General features: G+C 41.5%; 1 protein-coding gene across 4 annotated transcripts in view; it reads left to right on the forward strand.

Moving 5' to 3' along the window:
• Positions 1-20,408, forward strand: part of LOC120503555 (desmoplakin) — a 51,512-nt gene extending 31,104 nt beyond the window's left edge. For 2 of the 4 annotated variants that reach the window (XM_039712143.1, XM_039712142.1), the window contains exons 9-24: positions 193-288; positions 491-616; positions 1,382-1,534; positions 2,571-2,725; positions 3,135-3,261; positions 3,797-4,001; positions 4,498-4,715; positions 5,468-5,634; positions 5,946-6,084; positions 8,214-8,407; positions 9,267-9,429; positions 10,026-10,109; positions 11,038-11,145; positions 11,782-11,880; positions 12,684-14,975; positions 16,518-20,408. In XM_039712143.1, the coding sequence (XP_039568077.1) occupies positions 193-288; positions 491-616; positions 1,382-1,534; positions 2,571-2,725; positions 3,135-3,261; positions 3,797-4,001; positions 4,498-4,715; positions 5,468-5,634; positions 5,946-6,084; positions 8,214-8,407; positions 9,267-9,429; positions 10,026-10,109; positions 11,038-11,145; positions 11,782-11,880; positions 12,684-14,975; positions 16,518-19,712 (7,521 nt within the window). In that variant the 3' untranslated portion in view covers positions 19,713-20,408. The remainder of the gene's footprint in view (positions 1-192; positions 289-490; positions 617-1,381; positions 1,535-2,570; positions 2,726-3,134; positions 3,262-3,796; positions 4,002-4,497; positions 4,716-5,467; positions 5,635-5,945; positions 6,085-8,213; positions 8,408-9,266; positions 9,430-10,025; positions 10,110-11,037; positions 11,146-11,781; positions 11,881-12,683; positions 14,976-16,517) is intronic. The other 2 variants (XM_039712144.1, XM_039712145.1) reach the window with 2 other exon arrangements.
• The last annotated feature ends 4,347 nt before the right edge of the window (positions 20,409-24,755 follow it).

Raw genomic sequence — 24,755 nt, forward strand, 5'->3', positions numbered from 1 at the left:
TCATTTCAGTTAGGTGGATGCTTAGAAGTTGTGAAACCATTTGCATGAATTACATCGTTCTGGTGTCCGTGAATTTGTGTTTGCAGATTTTCATTTGCATTTGTGTGGAGTGTAGATAATTTTGCTTGAGTCTAGGTATGGGAGAGAGATCAGTGTGGTGGCCTGACTTTTGTATATTACTGTCTTTCTTAGGCCTACATGGATACATTGCAAACTCAGTGGAGCTGGATTCTTCAGATCACCAAATGTATTGATGTCCATCTGAAGGAGAATGCGGCTTACTTTCAGGTGAGTAGTGATGTGGAGAATTCACACTACTTTTAAAAAGTGTGAATCCCATCAAAGATGTGCATAGCACACTATTGCCATGTTATAAATGTTACCATTGTGCCAGAGGTGAACTGGGATTTCTCATTAAAGGAATCCATCAGTTTTTAGCAGATGTTTTTAAGAGCTACACACAGCCAAATTCACAACTTTTCTCCCGTAGTTCTTTGAAGAGGCCCAAGCCACAGAGTGCTACCTGAAAAACTTACAAGACTCTATCAGAAAGAAGTTCATCTGTGATAAGAGCATGTCACTGCAGACTTTGCTGGAACAGATCAAAGAGCTGGAGGTATTGTCACACTTGCCTGACAGGTTATGTTCTGCTTTTCTGGGAAACCAGCTGCCCTCTTTAGATACCAAATGTAAACTCAAGTGCACTGCAGTGTTTAAATACAGTACTGTATAAACTTGAGGCCATTATATTTTTAAATCTGGAATGAGTCCAAAAAATCCCCAAGTTTCTGACATCCTAACAAATGGGAAAAAAAAAGGAATACTTTTATTCTTAGGTGGTAGAATAGATTTTACCAAAGGATAAATGCATTTGATAAATGATTAATCATGTCACTCTATCACCATAGTCTCTTTGAAAGGATGGAAGTCAGCTTTTTTAGCTGTTTTCTTATCATGAGTTAAGCACTACAGTCCCAAATTGGAGAAAAAATGGTCAGTGGTGTAAAAGGCCAATTGATGAAGTTAGGTTTGAAAGTGTAGTTGTTCAGTTTTTTTGTAAGCATTAATTTTTTTAGATTCTTTCAGTTTATGTCTGTGTTTCTTAAACACTGCTTTAACTACATTGAAGATCTGTATGAAAAACCTGCTATGCAAATTTTGCAAACTTTGCATCTTGCCAGAGCTGCAGAGATACTTAGATGTTTCTCAGCTCTTTTTAAAACTGCAGTTTTACATTGTAGGTCAAGGACTCATCCCATTTGAACTAAAGTAAGTTTTGCCTGCTGTAAGCTCCAGATGTATCCCTCTCTTAATAAAACAGTGGGAACAAGATGCCTGTTCTTTTTAGAATAAATTTGTAACATATAATTAATCTTTGCAGAATGAACGAGAGAGAATTCTTGAATACAAGAGGCAAGTGCAGAGTTTGGTGAATAAATCCAGGAAGATTGTGCAGCTGAAGCCACGTAACCCAGACTATCGAAGTAACAAGCCCATTATCCTCAAGGCTCTGTGTGACTACAAACAGGATCTGGTATTGTATCCCTTTTTGGCTGAGAATGAACATTGTGTAAACTAGAACACTGCAAATTACTCAGTAAGCAGACCACTGAACTGAAAAAGTGTAAGCCCTTTATCTGCTTTTGGTCAGCATGAATTTCTTTGACAGAAGAAGCTCTGCCTTTCTTGCCACTATGAATAAACAAGTAGGTTCTTATTGTTTAATAAATCTAGTCAAAGTTACTATTATTAATCTATTAAATAGCATTAATACTCATATTTCAAATTGGAACATAAGAGTCCTATTGCTAATAAGATTGAAATTTTTGTACAGATGCCTCTATGCATCCACACCTTTTTTTTCGTGACTGTTCACCTTTCCAGTGCCTCTGTGGATCCTTAGGTGAACAATTCATCTAACAAAAGTGAGGAATATGCAGTTATTCATTGGTATTCCCATTTCTTTCATGGATGGGCTATGAAATGAATTATGTTTTTTCTTCCTCCTTAGTACTGAGGCTGCTTGGGTTTATTTCTGGTTTTTTTCCTTATCAATAAATTTAGATGTGCTTTCTGCTTATGTGCATTTTCCTGCACCATGGCCACACCCGTGGCTGCCTGGTGTCAGGATTTCTGGCAGTTGGAGCTGGTGAATCTGGCTCTGCCACACTCACTCCCAGTCCCTTTACAAATATGGATGCAGCACTAAATGTCCTCATGCCTTCAGCTCACTGGCTTAAAGCCACGCATGGTTGCACAGCTTACCAAGCCATGTGTCCACATTCAGTCTTTGTCAGGACAAGCCCCAGGTCTGATGATCTAGCAGACTGGGGTTCCCTGGCTCACTCTTGGGCTTTTTTTGGGTTTTCTTCACATGTAACCCATATTCAGGGAGAAGGGGTTGATCTCTACTGATCTATTGCCCCAGTATGAAGCTGAGATGCACACCCAGACCTGGCAGCTGGCAAGTGCTCTTGCTTCTGTCATCTAGGTGCATCTCCCTTGTCTGTGCCTCCTGGAAGCCCCACCTTACTTAACTAAGGAAAGCCACTGTTCTTCATCCCTTACAGAAAACGGTGCGCAAAGGAGATGAGTGTATCCTGAAGGACAACAATGAGCGCAGCAAGTGGCTGGTGACCGGCCCCGGAGGAGTGGATATGCTGGTGCCATCTGTCAGCCTTATCATCCCACCCCCCAATCCATTGGCAGTGGATCTTGCTACCAAGTGAGTTGCTGCCTGAGTGTGGATGCTTGCCACTGGGGTTAGAGTTCACTCAAAATAGCTACCAGTCTCAAAACATGTTCTGTGCCTTGATCAGAGTGCACTGTCCCTGCCCCTAAAGGTGGGGGTTAAGGACTAGACCCTTGCCTTGAGGAAGCTCAGTTCAGTGAAACTTGCTGGGATCTAGGTTGGGGCCTAGAAATGTTTAAAAGTTAATGTCTATGTGGTTTTTCTTATCTGTACTAATGAGAATCGTTTATAAATTAATTTCCAAGATTTTTTTCAAGTAGAGAACGAGCCTTAACACACTCCACATCTGGTGGATGTTTCTTGGGATGTTTTGTAGCTGTGCGACAAGGACAGATGCAATTTGATCACACTTTTTTTTTTATTTTATTTTCCTTCATGCCAGAATTGAGCAGTACTATGAAGCTATTTTAGCTTTGTGGAACCAGCTGTATATCAACATGAAGAGCCTGGTGTCCTGGCATTACTGCATGATTGACATTGAGAAAATCAGAGCCATGACTATTGCCAAGGTAAGACACCAGCTGGCCTTGACTGCAGACCAGAGACATCCATGACCTGATGTCTGCTGTCCCAAGCAGAGACCCTGCAGTATCCTGTGCAGATGTATGTTCTACAAAACCACAGGCCTTCCTTTTGCTAGCTTGCACAAAAACTTTCACATATGGAAGTTGTAATTTTATTAAAGGAGAAACAAAATACTTTCCTACTCAAACAGATAGGCAAGAAGATTAGCTAAGGGAATTTATTACATACTTGTTGTATTAGCTCCCACTGTACAGGGGCATGGATAAACAGAGTAAGAGGTAGAATTTCAAACTGCTGTTAAAGTATGAAATGATGGTAACAAGGATTGGTTAACTCAGATGGTATTATTACCATACTTTTAGAGGCAGTCTAGTTAGGATTTATTCTGAAGTGTGATTACTTTGGGTTTTTTTATAGATTTATGATATTATAGTGTTCTTTAATGATTAACTAGTCATAAAACTTCCCCAATTGCTTTTTCCCCCTTTTATTTCAAAATTCCTTTCTTCCTTTTTTCAGCTGAAAACAATGCGTAAGGAAGATTACCAAAAAATAATAACTGACCTAGAGATCCATTATCAAGAATTCCTCAGAAACAGCCAAGGCTCAGAGATGTTTGGTGATGAAGACAAACGAAAGATCCAGACTCAGTTCACTGATGCTCAGAAGCACTACCAAACCTTGATCATACAGCTGCCTAATCAACCACGACAGCCACAAACAGGTTTGTTGTCATCCTCGCTTTTGTAGAGTTTGGATTGCTGCATTTTCTTTGTGCCAGAGGTGGTGGGTGGTGCATTCTTTTTACATGAAAATGTTGTCTTCAGCATATGAATAGGAATATGTTTAAGAATTGTGCACAGGGGAAGATTTTCTTCTTCCTTCCTTTGATGGGAATCTGGGAATATGCTCTAAAACTCATAGTGCTTTAAAGCTCTAAAAACTGCTGGGAAAATGAGAGGAATTTAGTCCATCTGATATATTTTCTCTTATTAGAAAGCAAAATCTCACTGCTGCGTTTTAGGAAGCAAGTTTATATTTTTGTGAAGGAGGGATTTCATTCCCTGAAACAGCTGCCTAAGGGCCCAGATCTTCCACCTGTCCTTAGTTCTACAGGTCAATTCAGTGCTTGGATCACTTGGGCACTGCCTTGATTTCCTACATGTTCCTGCTCAGTTCTCTGGCAGTTGATGCTTACCCAATTAATTTTACCATTTCAGTGGTCCCAACCGAGAGCTGTCCCGTGGGTTCCTCAAACACCATAATCATTAATGAGAGAAACCGAGAGTATGAGAAGCAGGAGGCCTGGCTGCTGATGGAGCTTCAGAAACTTCGGCGTCAGATTGAAGCTTCTGAGATTCAGATGGTTCAAAGAGCTCCTCTTGGAGTGGATCAAGGGGCTATGCACGACTTTTCAGCCAGAATAAAGGACTTAGAGGTAACCATGGGTGTTTGTCTTTGAGTATCTCAAGCTTTGTATGACTCTGTGCTGCAATTCTGTTTATGATCAGCTGGGAAAGACACAAATCCTGTGCAGAATAATCTCAGTTGGAGGCTAACCATAATGATTTGGATTAGAATTTACCTTCCAAGCAGAAAAAGTTGACTCTTGAATTTTAGAAATCAAATTTTGCCAAGCAAGGAATACAGAAAGACTGATGTCAGGTCGCTGTCAGTTCATGTTAAGCCTCATCCAGAGTAAAGCACCACTAAAATCCTTTACCAAGGACTTCACATAACCACCTACCTGTAAAGTGCTGTCTGTGGGATACAGACTGGATACACGAGGCTTACTATCCCTCTTCTAGCTCTTTAGATTTGTGGGAGACCATGGAGGGAAGATTGGTACAAAAAGATAACAGGTTCAGCATACGAGGAATCCCCATGGGGCAATGGGGTTGCAAAGGCCTCAAGAGCAGAAGGACCTTGGCATGTCAGAGCCAAGTTTTGGAGTGAGTTTTGAAGTGTAGATGCTCAAAAATACATATGACCTATTGTGGACAAAAAAGAAACTGCTCCGTAGTGCTTGCCTTGAAGAAAGCAAGCTCAGCCACTTCTTCAGTCCTCAGTCAAGCTGGTTATGTAAGAGCAGACTGCTTGGATAAGGAGACCAATTCCGTATGAATATAGAATAGAATGATCATTCAGCCAACCAAAAATGTGTAAACCAGGCATTTTCTTTTCCCTTAGGGTGTGCAGAATGACTCTCAAATAATGGCTGAAACCCTCAATAAGCATAAGGACTTGCTGCCTAACTTCAGAGGCTGTGAGAAGTATGTGTACTTGCAATCAGAGATAAATGCCCTCTTTCAAAAACTGGAAAATATTAATGGTGTTTCTGCTGGCTACTTAGACAGGTAAGTAAATTGAGACTATTGCAATAAATACTTACTTTCTCCCATAATTTATAGTCCAAAAAGCTGCCTTTTGTTATCAGTAGTGTAAAATTACACCTTTTTGTCTGCAAATTGTGTACTTGCTGATAGAAACAGACAGGTGAATTTCTTCTCTTTTCTGGAACACTTTAAAAAAAGAAAGTGACAAACATGGGTATCACAGAAATTTCATATGTTACCTATTTTCTTTAGCCAATCATCTGCAATTAATTAAAAATATCACTGTTCTTTCCATAGTCCATAATGGATTTGTCTTGTATAATTTATTTTAGCTTGAATGCACTGAGGTGTCTGCTCCAGGTTATTCTGCAAACAGAAGATGTGATCAGAGTTTTTGAAGTGAGGCTGTCTGAAGAGGAGACTGTTCCTTTGGATCTTGATAAAGTGGAGGCTTATCGGGCTTGTCTGAAGGTGAGGGGCCAAACCCAAGGACACACCAAAACAAAATTCGTAGCTGCCAGCACTGATCTGTTGAGCTGGGGGAACCCTTCCAAAACCAGGAGATAGAAATGCTGATCCTGTTTTTTTTTATGTATAAACATACAATATTTTGTAAATCAGGCCTATTCTTGTTGGACGGTTAAGAGAGGGGATTGTCCTGCTCTGTCTGCACTGGTGTTCCCTCCCCTTGAGTCCTGTGCTCAGTTTTGGGTGCCACAAGATAAAAAATAAATAAAGTTATTAGATAGCATCCAAAGGAGGGCTGTGAGAATGGTGAAGGGCTTTGAGGAGCAGCTGAGTTTACTTGGTCTGTTCAGCCTGGAAAAGAGAAGAGTAAGGCGAGACCTCATTGCTGTCCACAGCTTCTTCACAAAGGGAAGAGGAGAGGCAGGCATTGATCTCTTCTCTGTGGTGACCAGTGGCAGGAGCCAAGGGAACAGGAAGGAGCTGTGTCAGGGGAACTTTAGGATGGATATCAGGAAAAGGTTCTTCATCCAGAAGTGCGCTGGGCACTAGAACAGCTCCCCAGAGAAGTGATCACAGCACCGAGCCTGACAGAGTTAAAGAAGGGTTTGGACAACGCTCTCAGGCATATAGTGTGACTCTTGGGGTGTCCTGTGCAAGGCCAGGAGTTTGATTCAATGATCCTTGTGGGTAATTTCCAACATAGGAAACTGTGATTCTATGAAATTATTGAAAATAACATACAGGTTATTATTTCTTCCACCCCCTGGTTGTTGCTGCCCCCACAGCAAGGGCAGCTGCATGGAAGGTTTCTGTAGGTCTCATTTGACATGACAAAAGGGTAAATGGGTTGTGCTCCATTTGCACCACCTACACACTTTTTCCCTACTAAAGGTAAGAACAGAAAATAATGAAAGAGTTCTTGTTCTCCCAAATGCATTCAGTGCACAAAAGGACTGGCAGATAAAGATGGATAAAAGACTGGATCTGCAAGACAACTTTGTGCTCAGCAAAGCAGTTATTTTCCTTTTCCCCTTGTACAGGCTGAATACTTTTCACTTTAAGATTTGACATAGACACTGTAGCAAAACCAGGACACTCAATAGCACTCAAATTTACTTGTTACACCTAGAGGACAGCAAGGGCAATTAATAGCCTATATGCAAGAAGGGAGATATTGCCTTCTTGCATATAGGCTATTAATTCACTAATGATAAACACAGATAACAGTGTACAGAAATGGGTTACAGAGACCTTCCATGCAGCTGGAGTTGCTCTTAGCTGGTGTAAATTTGAGCTACACCAAAAAAAAACCAACAAACCCAAACCAAAAACCACAACCAAAAAAAGGCTTGAGCATATCACTGATTCTTAGCTAGTGTAAATTTGAGCTACACCAAAAAAAAAAAACCAAAAAACCCAAACCAAAAACCACAACCAAAAAAAGGCTTGAGCATATCACTGAAGGCTGTAGCCATTCATGTGACTGGGGCTACAAGGCAGACCACTGCCTGTGCTGTATATTCCATTTGGTGATGCCCACAGTATGCAGGTAGTGTACATAAACAAGTGTGTGTGCGTGTGTGTGTGTGAAGAAACATCTCCATGGTAGATGTCGGGCAACCATAAAAATGTAAATAGGAAAACAAAACAAAACAAAAAAAAACCTGTGCAGATTTTTAGGTGTTTAAATATTGGATATGCCACTCCTGAGGCTTGATTCCACAGCTGTTGCAAGTGTAGTAATCTTTTATACTTCAGTGAAATTTTCTAGTCAGTTGTTTCTAGGAACAAGCAAGGCTCTTGTTCTGCTTTGGTTGTTGTCTTGTTCTACTCTGCAGAGTTCTGAGAAACTGAAATGTTTGCTTTAGAATATAATAGCAGAGGGCTTTGGTTTAACAAATTATTTAGTCTAACTTTAAACACATTTTTAAGCTGAGCTGCTCACCAAAATAGGTGTTTCACTTTAAATATTTTAAGTTCAGCTGACATATATACATATGGCACTATACATACCTTACTGAGTTAAAAACAACATCTTTAGATCCCAACATACTCTGCATGCTGTTAAATTGGTTAAGTATCAGAATCTTCTCAAGAATAATTAAATGACAACTTTTTTGTTTTTTCTCCAGAAAATGAAAGCAGACCTAAATATGAAGAAGTCATTACTGAATACCTTGGAAAATGAGCTGCAGAGAACACTTCAGATTCACTCACAGTCTTGCCAGTCATACACCCTGTATGACATGGACATTGGAAAGTACTGTGACAAGGTTACTCAGCTAATAGACCGCTGGCAGAGGGCTGAGAAGCAGATTGATAACAGGTTTGTTCATGTTTTCAGAGCATTTTCCTTATTGCTATTGCTACCAAGATCATCTTAGCAGTGAATTCTAAAAGACCTGATGTGCACTAATCTTTGCTTCCAAAGGACAAATGGTGACTTCAGGGCAATAAGACTCGAGCTATTGTGAATAGGTTGAACATACTTCAAAAGGAATTCTGTAAGACCAAGCAGAAAAATGTAGTTAGCCATGCAAATGTCTAACCTATGGGCTAAAGAGTTGTTAATTTCTTTTTTTTAAACTCTTGCTAATGTTCTTGGATTAAGTACTTCCAGTCAGTATTTCCCCCCTCAGAAAAGCAACCATGCTTATTTCTCAACACCCTGTACTAGAGGGTTGAAAAGGTAACACTAAGAATTAAGTAACAAAATCGAACCTTGAATCTAAATTGTGAACAGAAGGCATATTCTGGTTGTTTGAGGGGGAGAGGTAGAGGTTGGGGTATGGCTTGTTTTAGTTTGTTTTATTTTGTTTTTATCTGAGGGCAAAATGTAGTCCTAACTGGTTGCTGATTCTTCAGTGAAAATTGAGAACAAGAGTGCTGAAGTCAGCAAACTTGATTTTTATCACTGCAGGTTTTATTTATTCCTCACTTTGACAGGAAGGCCCAACCTCTGTATATTACAGAGTTACTCAAAAGTGAGGTATTAAAACCCCATGTTGGGTGACTAATAACCAGTGCAATTCTCATTTATTTAAAATTTTTGTTCAGAATCTCCTTTTCAGACCTTCCCACAGTTTTATGTAAGTTTATTTGTATCTTATTTCTGAAAACTGTGTAAAGAGAGAGAAAGAGAATGCACTTTGCATTTTTACAGGTTTTTCCCTTTTTTTCCCTAGGTCGTGGGATTTGGAAAGGCAGATCAAACAGCTGAAAACCTACCGAGATCTCTACCAGGCTCTTTGCAAGTGGATCTGTGATGCCAAGCGTCGGCAAGATGCTATTGAGTCCATGAAGCTGTGTGATACCAACACTATCATGAGATACCTACATGATCAGAAGGTATGCAGCCCCTGAATGAGTTGTCTTCAGCCATCTGGATTTTAAATTGTTTTGCTGTACAGAAAATATTGGTATCAATGCAGTCTGCAATACAGTGGCCTGTTTTGAATTATAAAGTATGCAAGCTACCAAAAAACACCACATATGTAGAAGGCAGGAGGGAGGAAATATTATTGTCCTCATTACTTTCTGTCAGCACTGCAACAGATTATGAACAAGACTGTGTTTGGCTCCTACACATTCACTGACACTCTTACACATCAGCTTTGAATTAATTCAAGGGACTGTAAGATGGTGCAACTTATGGGACAAATTACAGCACAAAAATAAAAATCAAGTAAATACATCTAAGCTAAAGTCAAGGAACTCTGCCTTCCCAGCTCTGGAGATTTTTCAGTTGCTGAATGTTTTCTCTGAGAAAAACCTTCTCATGCTCAAAGAGCTTACTGTTGTAAAAACTGCCCAGGTAGAGGTTATTTCAGGTCTCAGCCTCAGGGACTCCTGCTTCAGGTGTTTTCTGATGGAGGCAGCATGTACAGGAGGAAATACTGGTAAATCTTGCAGGAGTGTTTCATGGCTCACTTTTCTCTTGGCAGAACTTGCACAGTGAAATCTGTGGGAAGCGAGACAAAGTCGAGGAGCTTCTCAAGCATGCAGATCAGTGCTCAGCTGCAATTAAGGTACTTGGATCTCAGCATTTTTGTGGGGTGTGGTTTTTCATGGTCAGGCACATCCCATTGTCTCTGCTCTGCTGACGGGTGAAAAGTCAGCTCCCTGATGTGTGTGTACAGAAATTGCTGGGGTGAAGTGCTTCTGAGTACAAAACACAATGAAAGCAATTTGTGTACTTGCCACCTGAGGACTATGGGATCGTGCAGCAGATACCAGTGAGAGCTTCTCTTCAGGTGAATCAAAGCCTCCTTCTAGCCAGACCAAACTTTCCAGTTCACGTGTTAAAAAGCATAAGGAAGTCAAGAACAGATTGGTGCTTAACGAATTAGGTCTGATTAGGGTCTGATCTAGGAGGCAAGACAAATGCAGATTAGCAGGAGGAGTGGTGTGCAATAGTAATGAAAACCAATAACATACAGAGGAAATGGTTTTGTGGTCCTTGCATTTTTATGTCATCTTTATATCTGTGCTTTCTCCAGCTCAGTCTTACTCTCTGTGACAAAGATTTTGCTATATATGTGACATGGTATATGTGATACAAAAGAGATGCAGAGACTGTTATTTCTGATGAAGTTTTGGTGGATAACAGTACTTAGACCAGTTACTCCATAAAACTGAATCTTTTCCATCTCCATGTTGCCCTCAACTTTCAGAAATGGTTGTATTCTTGTTTTTGTAAAATATTTTTCCTCTTTTTCCCTTGTCATCCTCCTCCATGAATCTCCACAGGGGTACTTGAGCTGATTAGCTTCTGTTTATGACAGAGCTATGTTATGATCATCTCTACATGGTCAGAAATATAAACAAGGGGAAAATGTAGCTTTTCATTAAGGAAACAAAACAAAAAAACCCCAAGAACCTGCATTTTCTGAAATAGATTCACAGAGAATTATTTGGCAGTTTCTAAATGGATCTTGCATTTGTCTTGTTTTTCAGGATTATGAACTACAAGTTGCTTCCTACAGTTCAGGATTAGAAACATTGCTCAACATACCTATCAAGAAGAGTGTGGTTCAGTCTCCTGCAGTCCTTATTCTACAAGAGGTACCTTTCTTTCCTCCCTTTCAGTCTTCTGAATGCATTTTGTTTGTCTGTGAGCCCTTGTGAGTCATACCCAGCTGTATTCTAATACTTAGCACTGTCACTGGTAATGTGTGCTAAGCACATAAACACAAGGAATTAGTGCAGAATAGTCATTGTGCTGTAAAATCAGACCTGGGCTTGTTCAGACATTAGATTAGCCCTCAGGAATTTATCTGATTCCTATGCAGTGTCCACTGTATACATACTGTGAGAAAGGTAGATTAGTGCCCCAAGTGGTTTAGGCACTTTCAGCCTGGGAATTAACTGCTATTAAAAATTTATCTTGAGTTACTTGTGACTGTCAGACAGGAAGAGCATGATGAACCAGGGGATGAAGTATTGAATTTAATATCACATCAGCAGTGGGGGGCAGACAATGCTGAAAAATCAAAAAAGGTGTGGATTTTTCATAAGGAAGAATTCGCACTTTTGGGGTCCTCAGAATGTTGTGTGAATTTGTGAGGAGTAGAATCTGCTTTTTACTTTGTTGAATGATGTGTTTGCTCAAGTAGATTGGAATCCTTTAAATGGTCTGGACATAGGTATGTTCATGTCTAACTCTAGTACAAGCTGCTAACAATTCTGTTTCTTTTCAAGGCTAATGAGGCTCAGTCCCGCTATATAGAGCTTCTGACAAGATCAGGAGATTATTACAGATTCTTGAGTGAAATGTTAAAGAGCATGGAGGATCTGAAGGTATTATTTTATTTTCTGTTATTTCATTTATATCACTGATCAGAGGCAGAAGGTACAGTATAAAATAGCTCACAAAACTGTATCCAGAACTCAGAGGTGTCCTACAAAGGAGGCATATCAGCAGAGTCATGCATCTTCTGTGAAAGGAGTAGTGTTATAAAAAGGGACCTCCAAGGTGGTGTGTGAAGTGAGGTAGAGAACCGATCTCTTTGGTTAATAAGGAGGTGCTCATCAAGGCACGAGTGATCCTTCCCTTCCCAGCCTTGACTTCAGTGACAGCACAGATACTTCAGTGCTGAAAACTTGCTCCTCATGGTTGAGGACACCTCATTTTAGACCATATTCTAAAGTGTTTCGAAAGAAGCAACTTCTGATTTGATGCAGTTCAGTGAAACAGAGAGGCCCATTAAAGAAGTTGCATATATGGAATGTGATTTTTCACCTGTTTGAAAACTGGGGAGGTTCTAAAGATGACTGTTCCATGCTTAGCTGGTGAACTTCTGCTGCACCACATTTTCCTATCAGTAGCACACCTCCCTCCCCCTATAAATCATCTTTTCCCCTCTGAAAGTCATTATATGTTGATTTTTGCATAAGGCTTGATTCTGAATGAATAGATTGCAGAAGTTATCTTGATGACATTAAATAAAAAGGGGGTTTAGATCTCATTGAAGCAGCAAAAAAATTAATTTTTAAGTTGTCAGTGTTACAATGTCTATTTTATTGCATGTGATGATTTTGAAACAGTTGTCAAAATATTTATGGGAGGTTTTTTTGTTTGTTTTTCTGCTATCATGTTGCAGATGAAAAACACCAAAATTGAACTCCTGGAAGAGGAACTCAGACTTGCTAGGGATTCAAATTCAGAGACAAGCAACAAACATAAATTCCTGGAGCAAAATCTGCAGAAGTACCAGATGGACATTTCTCAGCTCAAGGCAAAGCTGATGAGCTTGGAAGAAATGAAAAGACAAGCTGAAATGGATGGAAACTCTGCTAAACAAAACCTAGACAAATGCTATGCCCAAATAAAAGATCTAAATGACAGAATAACCAGGTTGACTTATGAGATTGAAGATGAGAAAAGGAAAAGGAAGTTGCTGGAGGATAGATATGAGCAGCAGAAGAATGACTATGACCAACTGCAAAAAACAAGGCAAAATGAGAAAGACAGCCTTGGTTGGCAGAAGTTAGAGTCTGAGAAGGTCATCAAGGAGAAGGAGTACGAGATAGAAAGATTAAGGGTTCTTCTTCAGGACGAAGGCACACGGAAGAGGGAGTATGAAAATGAGCTGGCTAAGGTAAGAAACCAGTTTAGCGAGGAGATGAGTAATTTAAAGAACAAGTATGAAACAGAAATTAATATTAAGAAGACAACAATCCAGCAGATAGCTGCACAAAAAGATGATGATGCAAAAGGCCTCAGAGCCCAGGTTGACAGACTGACAAGAGAGAACAGAGACCTTAAGGATGAGATTGTGAGGCTGAACGATGCCATTCTGCAAACAACAGACCAACGGCGGAGGGCAGAGGAAGATGCTCTGCAGCAGAAGGCTTGCAGTTCTGAGGTGTCACAGCAGAAGCATCAGTTAGAGCTGGAGCTGAAACAGATCATTCAGCTTCGTGGGGAAGACAACTCAAGATACAAGCAGGCTCTTGAGGAGGCTGCCTCAACTATTCAGGATAAAACTAAGGAGCTGGAAAGGCTAAAGCTTCAGCTTCAGGAAGAGGCTAAAAGCCGATGGGAACTTGAAAATGAATTGGCTAAGGTAAGGAACAGTTATGATGAGGAAATTATTAGTTTAAAGAACAAATATGAAACTGAGATTAATATCACAAAGAACACAATTCACCAGGTCACCATGCAAAAGGAAGAGGAGACAAATAATTATAGAACACAGCTTGATAATGCCATGAGAGAAAATAGGAATTTGTGTGAGGAAATTAGGAGACTGAAGAATACGATAAGTCAGACAACAGATAATCTACGGAAAATAGAAGAGAATGCTCAGCAGCAGAAGGCAGCTGGCTCAGAGCTTTCTCAGAAGAAACAGCAGTTGGAGATTGAGCTAAAACAAGTTATTCAGAGACATTCTGATGAAAGCATGCGGTACAAACAGTCACTTGATGATGCTTCTAAAACCATTAAGGAAAGAAACAAAGAGATTGAAAGGCTGAGAAAGTTGTTGGATGTAGAAACAAGTCAGAGGAAAGAAGTGGAGGATGAGAACAGTCAGTTGAAAAGAGTCCAGTTTGACCTGCAGAAAGCGAACACGAGTGCAACTGAGACAATTAACAAGCTGAGGATCCAAGAGCAGGAACTGGCCAGACTGAAAATTGACTATGAAAGAGTTTCACAAGAGAAAAAAGGCAGGGATCAAGAAAGTGCAAAGTTCCAGAGCACTATAAAAGACTTGCAGATCCAGAAACATAAGCTGGAGGAGGAGCTTTGCAGACAGAACAAAAACTTAATGGAGGAAACATCCAGGAGGAAAAAACTGGAGGAGGAAATAGAAGGCATGAGGAGATCTCTGAGAGACCAGTCGGTTAAAATAACTAATCTCACACAGCAGATAGAGGAAGTATCTATTGTGAAGAAGAGGAATGAAGATGACCTTAGACACCAAAGAGAAGTATTAGATGGTCATGTGAGAGAGAAGCAAAGATACATGGAGGAGTTAAGAAAATACACATCTGATATTGAGACTTTACGTCGTCAGCTGGTCCAAGAACAGGAGCAATTAAAACAGGCTCACCTACGATATGAGCACTTACAGAAAACCTCTGAGGAAAAAAGCAAAGCCTTGAATGAATGCAAAATAGAGATCGAAAGGCTTCAGTCTCTCACCGAGAACCTTACCAAGGAACACTTGTTACTGGAGGAGGAGCTGCGAAATGTTAGATTGGAGTACGATGACCTCAGAATGGTCAGGAATGAAGTTGATGAGAAAAATACCACCATTGCTGAACTAAAGAATCAGCTTCAGATGAGCAGCAAGCAAACCCTGGAACTTCAGGGGTTGCTTAATGATTTACAGAAAGAAAGGGAAAAATTGAGACAGGAAATTGAAAAATTCCAAAAGCAAGCTCTAGAGGTATTCACACATATTTTGATCCCAGCTTTACTGTTTCTCAAATATATAATTAATTGCAGTGTCGATTTGAACAAATTAATTCACTCTTTGCTGTTTGAAGTCACTGTACTTGTGACTAACATCCCCTTTATGACCTTTCCTCATGGTTAAGTTTTAAAGAAAAATTGCAGGATTTGGCCACTTCCTTAACCTCTGCTTGGGAACTGTTCTAGGGAGCCATAAGCTCTCATCACCTAGGAGAGCTTTGTTCTCAGGCCTTGCCCCAGCAGAAATCTGTGTTATGTGCCAGTGTCCAGCCAACCATCCTATGGAAAAATGGGAGCATGTGGAGTACCACTGTGTTTTAATAGTTCTCTGCTGGCTGTGTGCTTCCCAGGCTGTTTCAGCCAGGACAAGTTAAAGCTGTCCTTTGAGGCTGACCTGAGTGCTGTCACAAACTAAACTGGCTAAAAACCCAGAAGCAACAAGCTGTCGAGGTGCTGATTAGCTGGGTAAGATGTTGACTCCAAGTGAGGATTAAGAGTCCTGTTGTCAGCTGTGCCTAAGGTACTAAAAGCCTGTCTTTCATGGTCTGTTTTGGTGATTTACGTTCCTGAGTCACTAAGGGCATTTGCAAATTTTACTATTGGCCCTTACTTCTTAAACTTCAGGTGACAACATAAACAAGTTAAAGAAAACATTTTTTAATATTTTGTTCTTCTGCCTGCTTTCTTGTTCAAAGAGCTATTCTTTAAATATATACAAGTGAGCACTTGTGAAAATGTATTTTTCCCTAGACTTGTCCCTTATATTTATCTTCTCATATCCTTTATTCAGTTTTTCTTTCCTTTATTCTAAAAATCCTAGTGCTGATATTAAAAAATACTAACATTTAGGTAATACCTATGCATATATATATATATATATGTACATATATATGCATGTATTACAAGTAGATAAACTTGTATTCAGTTTAATATGCATACAAACGTGCATGCTTGTGGGTGTTTGTGCTTATGAACACATACATGAAGACACTGCATGAATTAAAATGGAAGGCAACACAGGTAAAATTGTTTGGAGTGACGTGTGAAACTAACAGGAAAGCAAAAATTGAGTTGTATGTTTCCTTTTTATCCATGTATGAGCAGTCTTTAGCTGATGCAAATTCCCCTGGATTAGTAGGACTGCCAGGACATCTGCTGGGCATCAGGCTATTTATGAGTCTCAAATGCTCTGTGTATTTGTCAGTGTACTGTGAGAAGTATCACAAAGTTACAGAGAACTAAACCAGCTGAAAGTCGAGGCTGTGGGTAGGAGAATTAAGTCTCTTGAGTCTCTGGCAGTACTGCAGACACTGTAAGTGAAGGGATAATGTGCCTTCTCTGGTGTATGTGTGTCTGTAATCTTGGGTAAGATGCTGCTGTGGCTAGAATGTTTTCCAGTGGGAGTTTGCTGCAGGTTAAATGACAGGCTGGAGAGCATTGTAGGCAGAGGGCATAACTCTGATCAGCACAAACTCTAACCATCCTTTCTTGGTTTATTTCTCCTCCACAATTTTAGGCATCCAGTAGGATTCAAGAATCCAAAAATCAGTGTAGTCAGATTATGCAAGAAAGAGAAACCCTGCTGATAAAAATGAGTGCTTTGGAGCAAGACAAAGCCAGACTGCAGAGATTAGAGGAGGAGCTGAACCGTTTGAAAGTTACCCTGGAGTCAGAATCACGTTTGAAGCAACGCCTGGAAAGTGAGAAGCAACAAATTCTGAATGACCTCAATCAGTGGAAGAGCCAGCACTCCCGAACAGAGGAATCCATAAGGAAGATCCAGTGTGAGAGGGAGAAGAGCGAGAGGGAGAAGAACAGCTTGAGGAGTGAGATTGAAAGGCTGCAGATGGAAATCAAACGGATTGAGGAGAGATACCGGTGCAGACTGGAAGAGACTGCTGTCAAAAACCAGTCAGAGTTGGAGTCAGAGCGTCTCAGGCTGCAAAGAGAGATTGAGAAACTCAAGCAGCGCCCATATGGGGCTCACAGATCTACACAGACTGAGGAAGACTTCTGTATCGATGCCTCCAAGCTGGTGTTCAGTGGGCTGCGGAAGAAGATCACAGCCATGCAGCTGTATGAGTGCCAGCTGATAGACAAACTCACGCTGGATAAACTGCTGAAGGGGCAGAGGTCGGTGGAAGAGGTCGCAGCTGACATTGAACCCTACCTCAAAGGGGCAGGTGCTATTGCAGGGGTGTCCCTTTCGCCCAGACAGAAGTACTCCTTTGTTGAGGCCAAACGGAACCAGCTGCTCACAGCAGAAAACGCAGTCCTGCTCCTAGAAGCCCAGGCAGCAACAGGAGGTGTGATAGACCCACACCGAAATGAGATACTGACCGTGGACAGTGCCATCGCCAGAGATCTGATTGACTTTGATGATAGAGAGCAGATCTATACAGCAGAAAAGGCTATTACAGGATTTAAGGATCCTTTCTCAGGCAAAACTGTACCGGTATCTGAAGCCATCAAGAAAAACTTGGTTGACAGAGAAACTGGAATTCGTCTGCTTGAAGCCCAGCTGGCTGTAGGAGGGATAGTTGATCCTGTTAACAGTGTTTTCTTACCCAAAGAGGTAGCTTTATCTCGTGGGTTGATTGATAAAGACCTGTACAGGATGCTAAACAACTGCCAAGGCAGTACAAAGAACTTCATTGATCCCACCACCAAAAAGGCAGTCACTTACATGCAGCTGAAGGAAAAATGCAGGATTGAACCACACACTGGTCTGCTGCTCCTTCCAGTGCAGAAGAGGAGTATGTCATTCCAAGGGATCAGGCAGCCTGTCTCAGCAGATGCACTGCTTGAGGCTGGAATCATTAAGGAATCAACAAGGAATGACTTGGAAAGAGGTGCAATTACAGTGGAAGAAGTGAGTGAGAGAATTATTGATTTCCTTCAAGGCTCTAGCTGTATTGCTGGTATCTACAATGAGTCTACTAAAGAGAAACTTGGCATTTACCAGGCTATGAAAATAGGTTTGGTGAGGCCAGGGACAGCCCTTGAACTCCTAGAAGCCCAGGCAGCCACAGGGTTCATAGTGGATCCTGTCAGCAACGTGAGGCTGCCTGTTGAGGAAGCTTACAAAAGAGGCCTTGTTGGAATTGAATTTAAAGAGAAACTTCTCTCTGCTGAAAGAGCTGTCACTGGGTACAAAGACCCAGAAACTGGAAACATCATTTCTCTGTTCCAAGCAATGAACAAAGAGCTCATAGAGAGAGGCCATGGCATTCGTCTGCTGGAGGCACAGATCGCTACTGGAGGGATCATCGACCCCAAAGAGAGCTACCGCTTGCCGGTAGAGACGGCCTACAAGCGTGGCTACTTCAATGAGGAGCTCAACCAGATCCTTAGTGATCCAAGTGATGACACCAAAGGGTTCTTTGATCCCAACACAGAGGAAAACTTGACCTACCTGCAGCTGAAAGAAAGATGCATAAAGGATGATGCAACAGGGCTCTGCCTTCTGCCCCTGAGAGAGAAGAAGAAGGTGGTGCACACCTCACAGAAGAACACCCTTAGGAAGCGCAGGGTGGTCATTGTAGATCCAGAAACAAACCGGGAGATGTCCGTTCAGGAGGCGTACAGCAAAGGCCTCATAGATTATGACACCTACACAGAACTAGCTGAACAGGAGTGTGAGTGGGAAGAAATAACTATCACAGGATCAGATGGCAGCAGTAGAGTCGTTCTTGTGGACAGAAAAACAGGTAGCCAGTACGACATCCAAGATGCCATTGATAAAGGCCTGGTGGAGAGGAAGTTTTTTGACCAGTACCGTTCTGGCAGCTTGAGCCTGACCCAGTTTGCAGACATGATTTCCTGCCGTAATGGCACTGACGAGGTGTTCCGGCATGAGTCAGTGACTCGGTCTCCCACCGTGCTGAGTGTCAGGAGTTCTTCTTCAGTGATCAGGAGCGGTTCTTTCTCAGAGACCCCAGATGAGTGCAGTCCTATTGCAGCCATATTTGACACGGAAAACTTGGAGAAAATCTCCATTTCGGAAGCTATACAGCGGGGCATCGTGGATAGCATCACTGGGCAGCGGTTGCTTGAAGCCCAGGCCTGCACCGGTGGCATAATATGCCCTACCACTGGCCAGAGGCTTTCCCTCCAGGAAGCCGCTAGCCAAGGCATCATTGATCAGGATATGGCCACACGTCTGAAACCAGCCCAGAAGGCCTTCATAGGGTTCGAAGGCATAAAGGGTGGACGCAAGAGGATGTCAGCAGCTGAAGCAGTGAAGGAGAAATGGCTGCCTTATGAGGCTGGGCAGCGGTTCCTGGAATTCCAGTACCTCACTGGAGGTCTCGTGGACCCGGAAGTGCGTGGAAGAATAACTACTGAGGAAGCCATTAGGAATGGATTGATTGATGGTCGTGCTGCCCAGAAATTACAAGACACCAACAGCTATCCCAAAATTCTGACATGCCCCAAGACCAAGCTGAAAATATCCTACAAAGATGCAATGAACCGGTCAATGGTGGAAGACATCACAGGGCTTAAACTGTTGGAAGCAGCCTCTGTTTCCTCTAAAGGCATCTCCAGTCCCTACAATGTCTCCTCGGCACCTGGCTCTCGCTCTGGCTCTCGCTCTGGCTCACGTTCAGGCTCACGCAGTGGGTCAAGGAGAGGAAGCTTTGATGCCTCAGCAAGCTCTTCATATTCTTACTCATACTCAGCCTTCAGCAGTGGGTCTATTGGGCGCTAATAACAAGTGAGGGAATGTGTCTGCATTTTATTATAGTTTAGATTATCCTATATTCCATTTGCTAAAAGAAAAAAAACAAACAACAAAGTAACTCAAAGCAAAGCCTTGAAGTCTTTTCTGGGTGTGTTACACTTTTCTACTGAAAAAGCTGTAAAGTGTTTGAACGCAAACTTATAGAATATAGATTAGGGAATGCAAAAGTACGATTTGTGAATTTTGAGTTTTGGTTCTCATTTCCTCTTAGTGTTAGGATTTTAATAGGTCTCTGTATATTTTAAATACTATGTCATGTGCCTTCTCCCGTTATCCATTACTATCAACCTATAAGGCGATAACTGAGGTTTGAAAGTCTTGCAATAGTTAACTTTTTATCCACATAGACCTTTTTCAATTTGCTATTATGAATAAAAGATATTAACAATATGGACACCAAATGCCCTTAATACTGATTTAGAATCTATACCATAAACATGAAACTGCCTTTCAGATGCTCTACTTCTTTATGTTTGGCTAGCCATTTTCTGAAGTATAACTTGGTGGATGTAAAGGGCTATTATTAGGCTGGGCTTTTGTTTTACTGTTAACCCATATACAATTTTCTACTGTTTTGCTTGATTTCTCTGTAACAAAGAAAAAAAGAATCTAACTGTACCATGTGAGCTATTCTGGACAATAAACTTCTGAAGTTTTAAGGTATTTGGTGTGTACTTAATAATTCTATCTGTGGACATTCTTGGAAGTGCAAGTTAGAGAAAGAACCATTTTTAAAAGAAGCAGACATTAGCTTTGTTGTAAAAAGTGTGCAGGCACATTATATTTCATGATGCTGAGCCATCACTTTTATGAATGAGGACTTCTGATTCTTATTTTTCAGTAGGAAAATGGAGGTAGCACCAATAATGGAAGCTGTGCCCCAGAAGCAGAATTCCTGTTTGCACACTTTTTTATAGAGTTGATGATGATAATAGGAAGCATATTTTTTCTGCTTGTGATCCAGCTCATTGTCTCTGCAGCTACAAGGGACTGAGTCAGATTCTCCCTTACACATCCATGCAACTTTGGACAGTGAGCAGAACAAAAAACTTCCTGGCCAACTGTGGCACAGGAACATATTTCAAAACCTGAACAATTGCCTCTTGTAATATCCTTTTGCCTCTTCTGTTGGCTCCTGAAAGCCTAGCTTGAGAAAACCACAGCAGTGTATCAGTGCTTGCATGACACCTTGCTATCATCAGTTTTATGTAGGCTGCTGGCATCCTGCTGACTCCTTTTATTTGAGCTGAGAAACCAGAGCAGGACTGAATGACCACAGTATTAGAGGACACAAGAGTGATTTGATACCACTTCAGCAGTGCAGAAAGTGACTTGTATACATGGAGGCTATCCTGTCCTCTCCCCTGTGACACACAGTGCAGATACCCCTGGGTAGGCACAATGATCAATCAGTTACAAGAATTTAGTATGGTTTTATACAACTGCTTCAGTGACATGCTATACTTTTATACAGCACATTAGTGACAAAACTGTTAGTATAATTTGCCAGTAGCTGAAATAATTTCTTCCCTTAAGTTGTTCAAAGCACATACCTCCTTTTAGCTGTGAACTGCGTAGGAAGCCTGCTGCTCTATGAATTTTAGTTCCTATAGATAGAAAAAGATGATGGGCATAAATGTTAGTCACTGTTAATTATGCTGCCTAATTTTTTTGTAGAGTGCTTCTTTTGTGCAGTAAGGAACAGCACATGTTCTGATCCTGCTGTCTCTGGATGAAGTTTGCTCTCTGGTCTAAGAAGCATTTCCAGTGTTTCCTGAAGATGATGGCTGTGTATAAAATCTCTGCCATATATATAAAGTATCTTCAGTTACTGGACTAAGAAATTATTGGGACTCTTACAGGTCAGTGTTGGAGACCTCCACAGAAAGTAGGTGAGAAAGTGCGTCCTGTCTTCTAGAGAATCTTCAGAGCTTTGGAGATTTCTCTCTACAGCTGAGTTTATTAGCTGTACCACAGAGGAAGAGTCAATGACTGAAAGGCTTTCTGACTGCTAGGGAGAAACAACTCTGTAAGGAAAAAACCCAAAACCTGCTTAATAGAATCCCAGACTGATTCTACAGCACTGCTAGGGAGAAACAACTCTGTAAGAAAAAAACCCAAAACCTGCTGCTGCTGCTGCTTAATAGAATCCCAGACTGATTCTACAGCATTAAAAGACTGGGGGTTCCTAGGGTCTACAGTAAAAATAAAGCTGGTCATTACTAAAGGAATGTTCACTTTTGGGTGCACACACCCCTGCAGTTTGCATGGGCTGAGAAATCCTGCACACTCCACAGCAGACTGGGCTTATTCACAGCATTCCTGGCATCTCTGTTAGATTGTTTAAAGCTCCATCTTTGCATGCTGCTTTTCTTACTGCTCAGTCAACATTTTGACCTCTCACAGTGACCAGAATAGATGATGAGGCATTCCTGGCACCTCTGTTAGATTGTTTAAAGCTCCATTTTGCATACTGCCTTTCTTACTGCTCAGTCAACATTTTGACCTCTCACAGTGACCAGAATAGATGATGACACCACAGAAGTTATGGTGACAGTGCTTTCTCCCTGCACACATTCCAGCAGCAGCTGCGAGTGTGGTTTAGTGGTGGCTTTATGTGGCCAGAGGTGTGTGAGGCCCAGGTGCCCAGGGTGTGAGTAGCAGCTGAGCCAGAGTAGCAGCAGGTGGGGCAGGACACTACTAATGTGGGATGCTGAAGAGATAAGTGGAGAGTTTTTCTCCACCATCAAAAGGTGCTGAGGAAGGAAGTTTGGAAGAATCTCTTTTTTCTGTTTGCATCCCTATGGGGATGTCAGCTGGCAGAGGCATGACAGGTGAGCACACCCATCAGGGCAGTGTGGAGACTGTTTGCAGCAGTGCTCAGCATTTTGGGGCTAGGACAGCCTTGCCTGGGGCTTGAAGAGTAGAAAAGCTTTGGTTTGTTGTAGTGGGGTGTAGCAGGAGCACGGGCATGAGTTGGGGGCTGCTGCTGTGCATTTGGGGCAGGCTGTTCATAAGATCTGTAGCTCTTCTGCACCAAAGGCGAAATGAACTGCATTCATGCATTTTAAAAAGAATTACTGGTAACTTTGGATGATCTCTGCTGCTGAGACAGTAACTCCTTGTTGTTGAAAAGCCTGAGTGTACCTGTTGGTTCAGCTTGTAGCTGTAAGCACTTCCCTGTTCAGGAGGAATGCTGAGCTGGCTGTAATCATTGGCAGCCTCGTACTTTCCAGCCACTCCTGTGAATTTGCTGCCTCTTGCTTCCTCCTTGTGCCTCGGGGTAGATGATTCTCACTCTGTTCAATGGCAAATGTGTCCCCAGTGTGCTGACTAGAGGCTCAACTCTTTAGAGAGCTGGTCTTTGCTCTGAGCAGGATAGCAATTCAGTCATGAGGGTTTTACTGACTGATTTAATGGCCTTGATGTTGTGAATTTGCTGTCCTTCCTTTTGAGGTTGGGAAATAGCTGCTGGTTAGGGCCCAAAGTGTGTAATGCACCATGAGGTTTGCACAACACAGCAGTGCTCAAGACATAGTTTTGTCTGTCTTAGGCTATTTGGAAATGTGCACTGCCGTCGTTAATTAATAGTCCAGCCCTATCATTATGGAAGAGGGGTGGGGAGATTTACAGAATAGCTGCAATATGACTTAGTATAGCAATGTTTAAATTACTACCAAATTGTAAGTATTTAGGCAGAAGGTGGGATTTGGTTGGTTTTTGGGTTGAGGTTGTTCCAATTCTTATACATTTTTATAATATAAATCTGAAAGAGTAATTTATTTTGCTGAGTTTCTGTGATCCTCATCTATTCTGAGATGAGCAGAATTTATGTGCTGTGTAATGCTCTCAGAATAATGTGACACTCAAAAATACTTTTTTTTACATGGCCAAAAAAGATGAGACCAGTTCCTGCTGCTTTGACCAAGAGTGACTCTGAGACAGGGTGAAACTGTACTAGTGTAAAATTTGAGGAGAATCCAAGTGTAGCACATACTCATGAGAAATACCAGTGAGGATTAGGAGGACGGTGGAAATAGAACAGCAAAGCACTGGGTAAGGGCATGCCTTCTCTTGGATTCTCCAGTATGTGCAGCACCCTCCTCATGCAAGTCATGGAATCACTGAGGACAGTAAAAACCTCTAAGATCTTTGACTGTTAACATAACACTGTCAAATCCACTACCAAACCGTGTCTCTAAGTGCCCCATTTAGGGCTTTGAGGTCATTATAATTTAATCACCATAGGGCAGATGCTTAAGGGGTAGTGGCAGGGTTCCCTGGCACTGAAAAGGCTGCTGGCACACAAAGCATCTTTCTATCCCTTTCCTTCAACAGGCATGCTTGTGCCATTTCTGTCACCAAGAGAAATGACTAGGGACACATCCCATAAAGTGCCTGCGTGGTGGGAACTGTGGGACAAACTCAGTCTCTTGCAGAGGTTAAATGAGTACTGGCATTGCAGCACAGCTACAACAGTAAATACATGGAAACAGCTGCTGAGTACTGTTATTTGATTACAAATAAGTACCATACTGTATACAAAGCTGTCCACTCCTAAAGCATCTCATTTAATGGTTAAATTGATGGTAAATAGAGGTTGAAAGTATTCCATAAGAGGTGGCTCTCATTCAGTGTGAACATTACCTCCAAGACCATGGCATCTGGTTAAGCTAGAGAGACCTCTACCCAAATTGCCCCTTTACCTCTTACAGCCTTTGTCTCTTGCAGGACACAAAATAAGAGAAGCACATCTGGCCACAGCTCTTCTTTGTGAACTAACCCTAGGGGCTTTTGGATTCCTACCTGCATTCCCAGCTGTTTCTTTCACTCTAAAAAATCCCTTAGGTCCTCTGGGGCCAGGCTCACCATTAAGTCTAGGCAGATTAGATTTCTCTTTTTTAAAATGTTGCAGATTTTTATTTATTTATTTTTTAATTAGGCCAAGAGTAATGTGGTTGTTCTTTTTTTTTTTCTTCTATGAAAGCAAAGTACTGGAAAGTTTTTTAC

The sequence above is a fragment of the Passer montanus genome, unplaced genomic scaffold (assembly GCF_014805655.1).
Source record: "Passer montanus isolate IOZ18808 unplaced genomic scaffold, ASM1480565v1 scaffold26, whole genome shotgun sequence".
NCBI classification, from domain to species: Eukaryota; Metazoa; Chordata; class Aves; order Passeriformes; family Passeridae; genus Passer; species Passer montanus.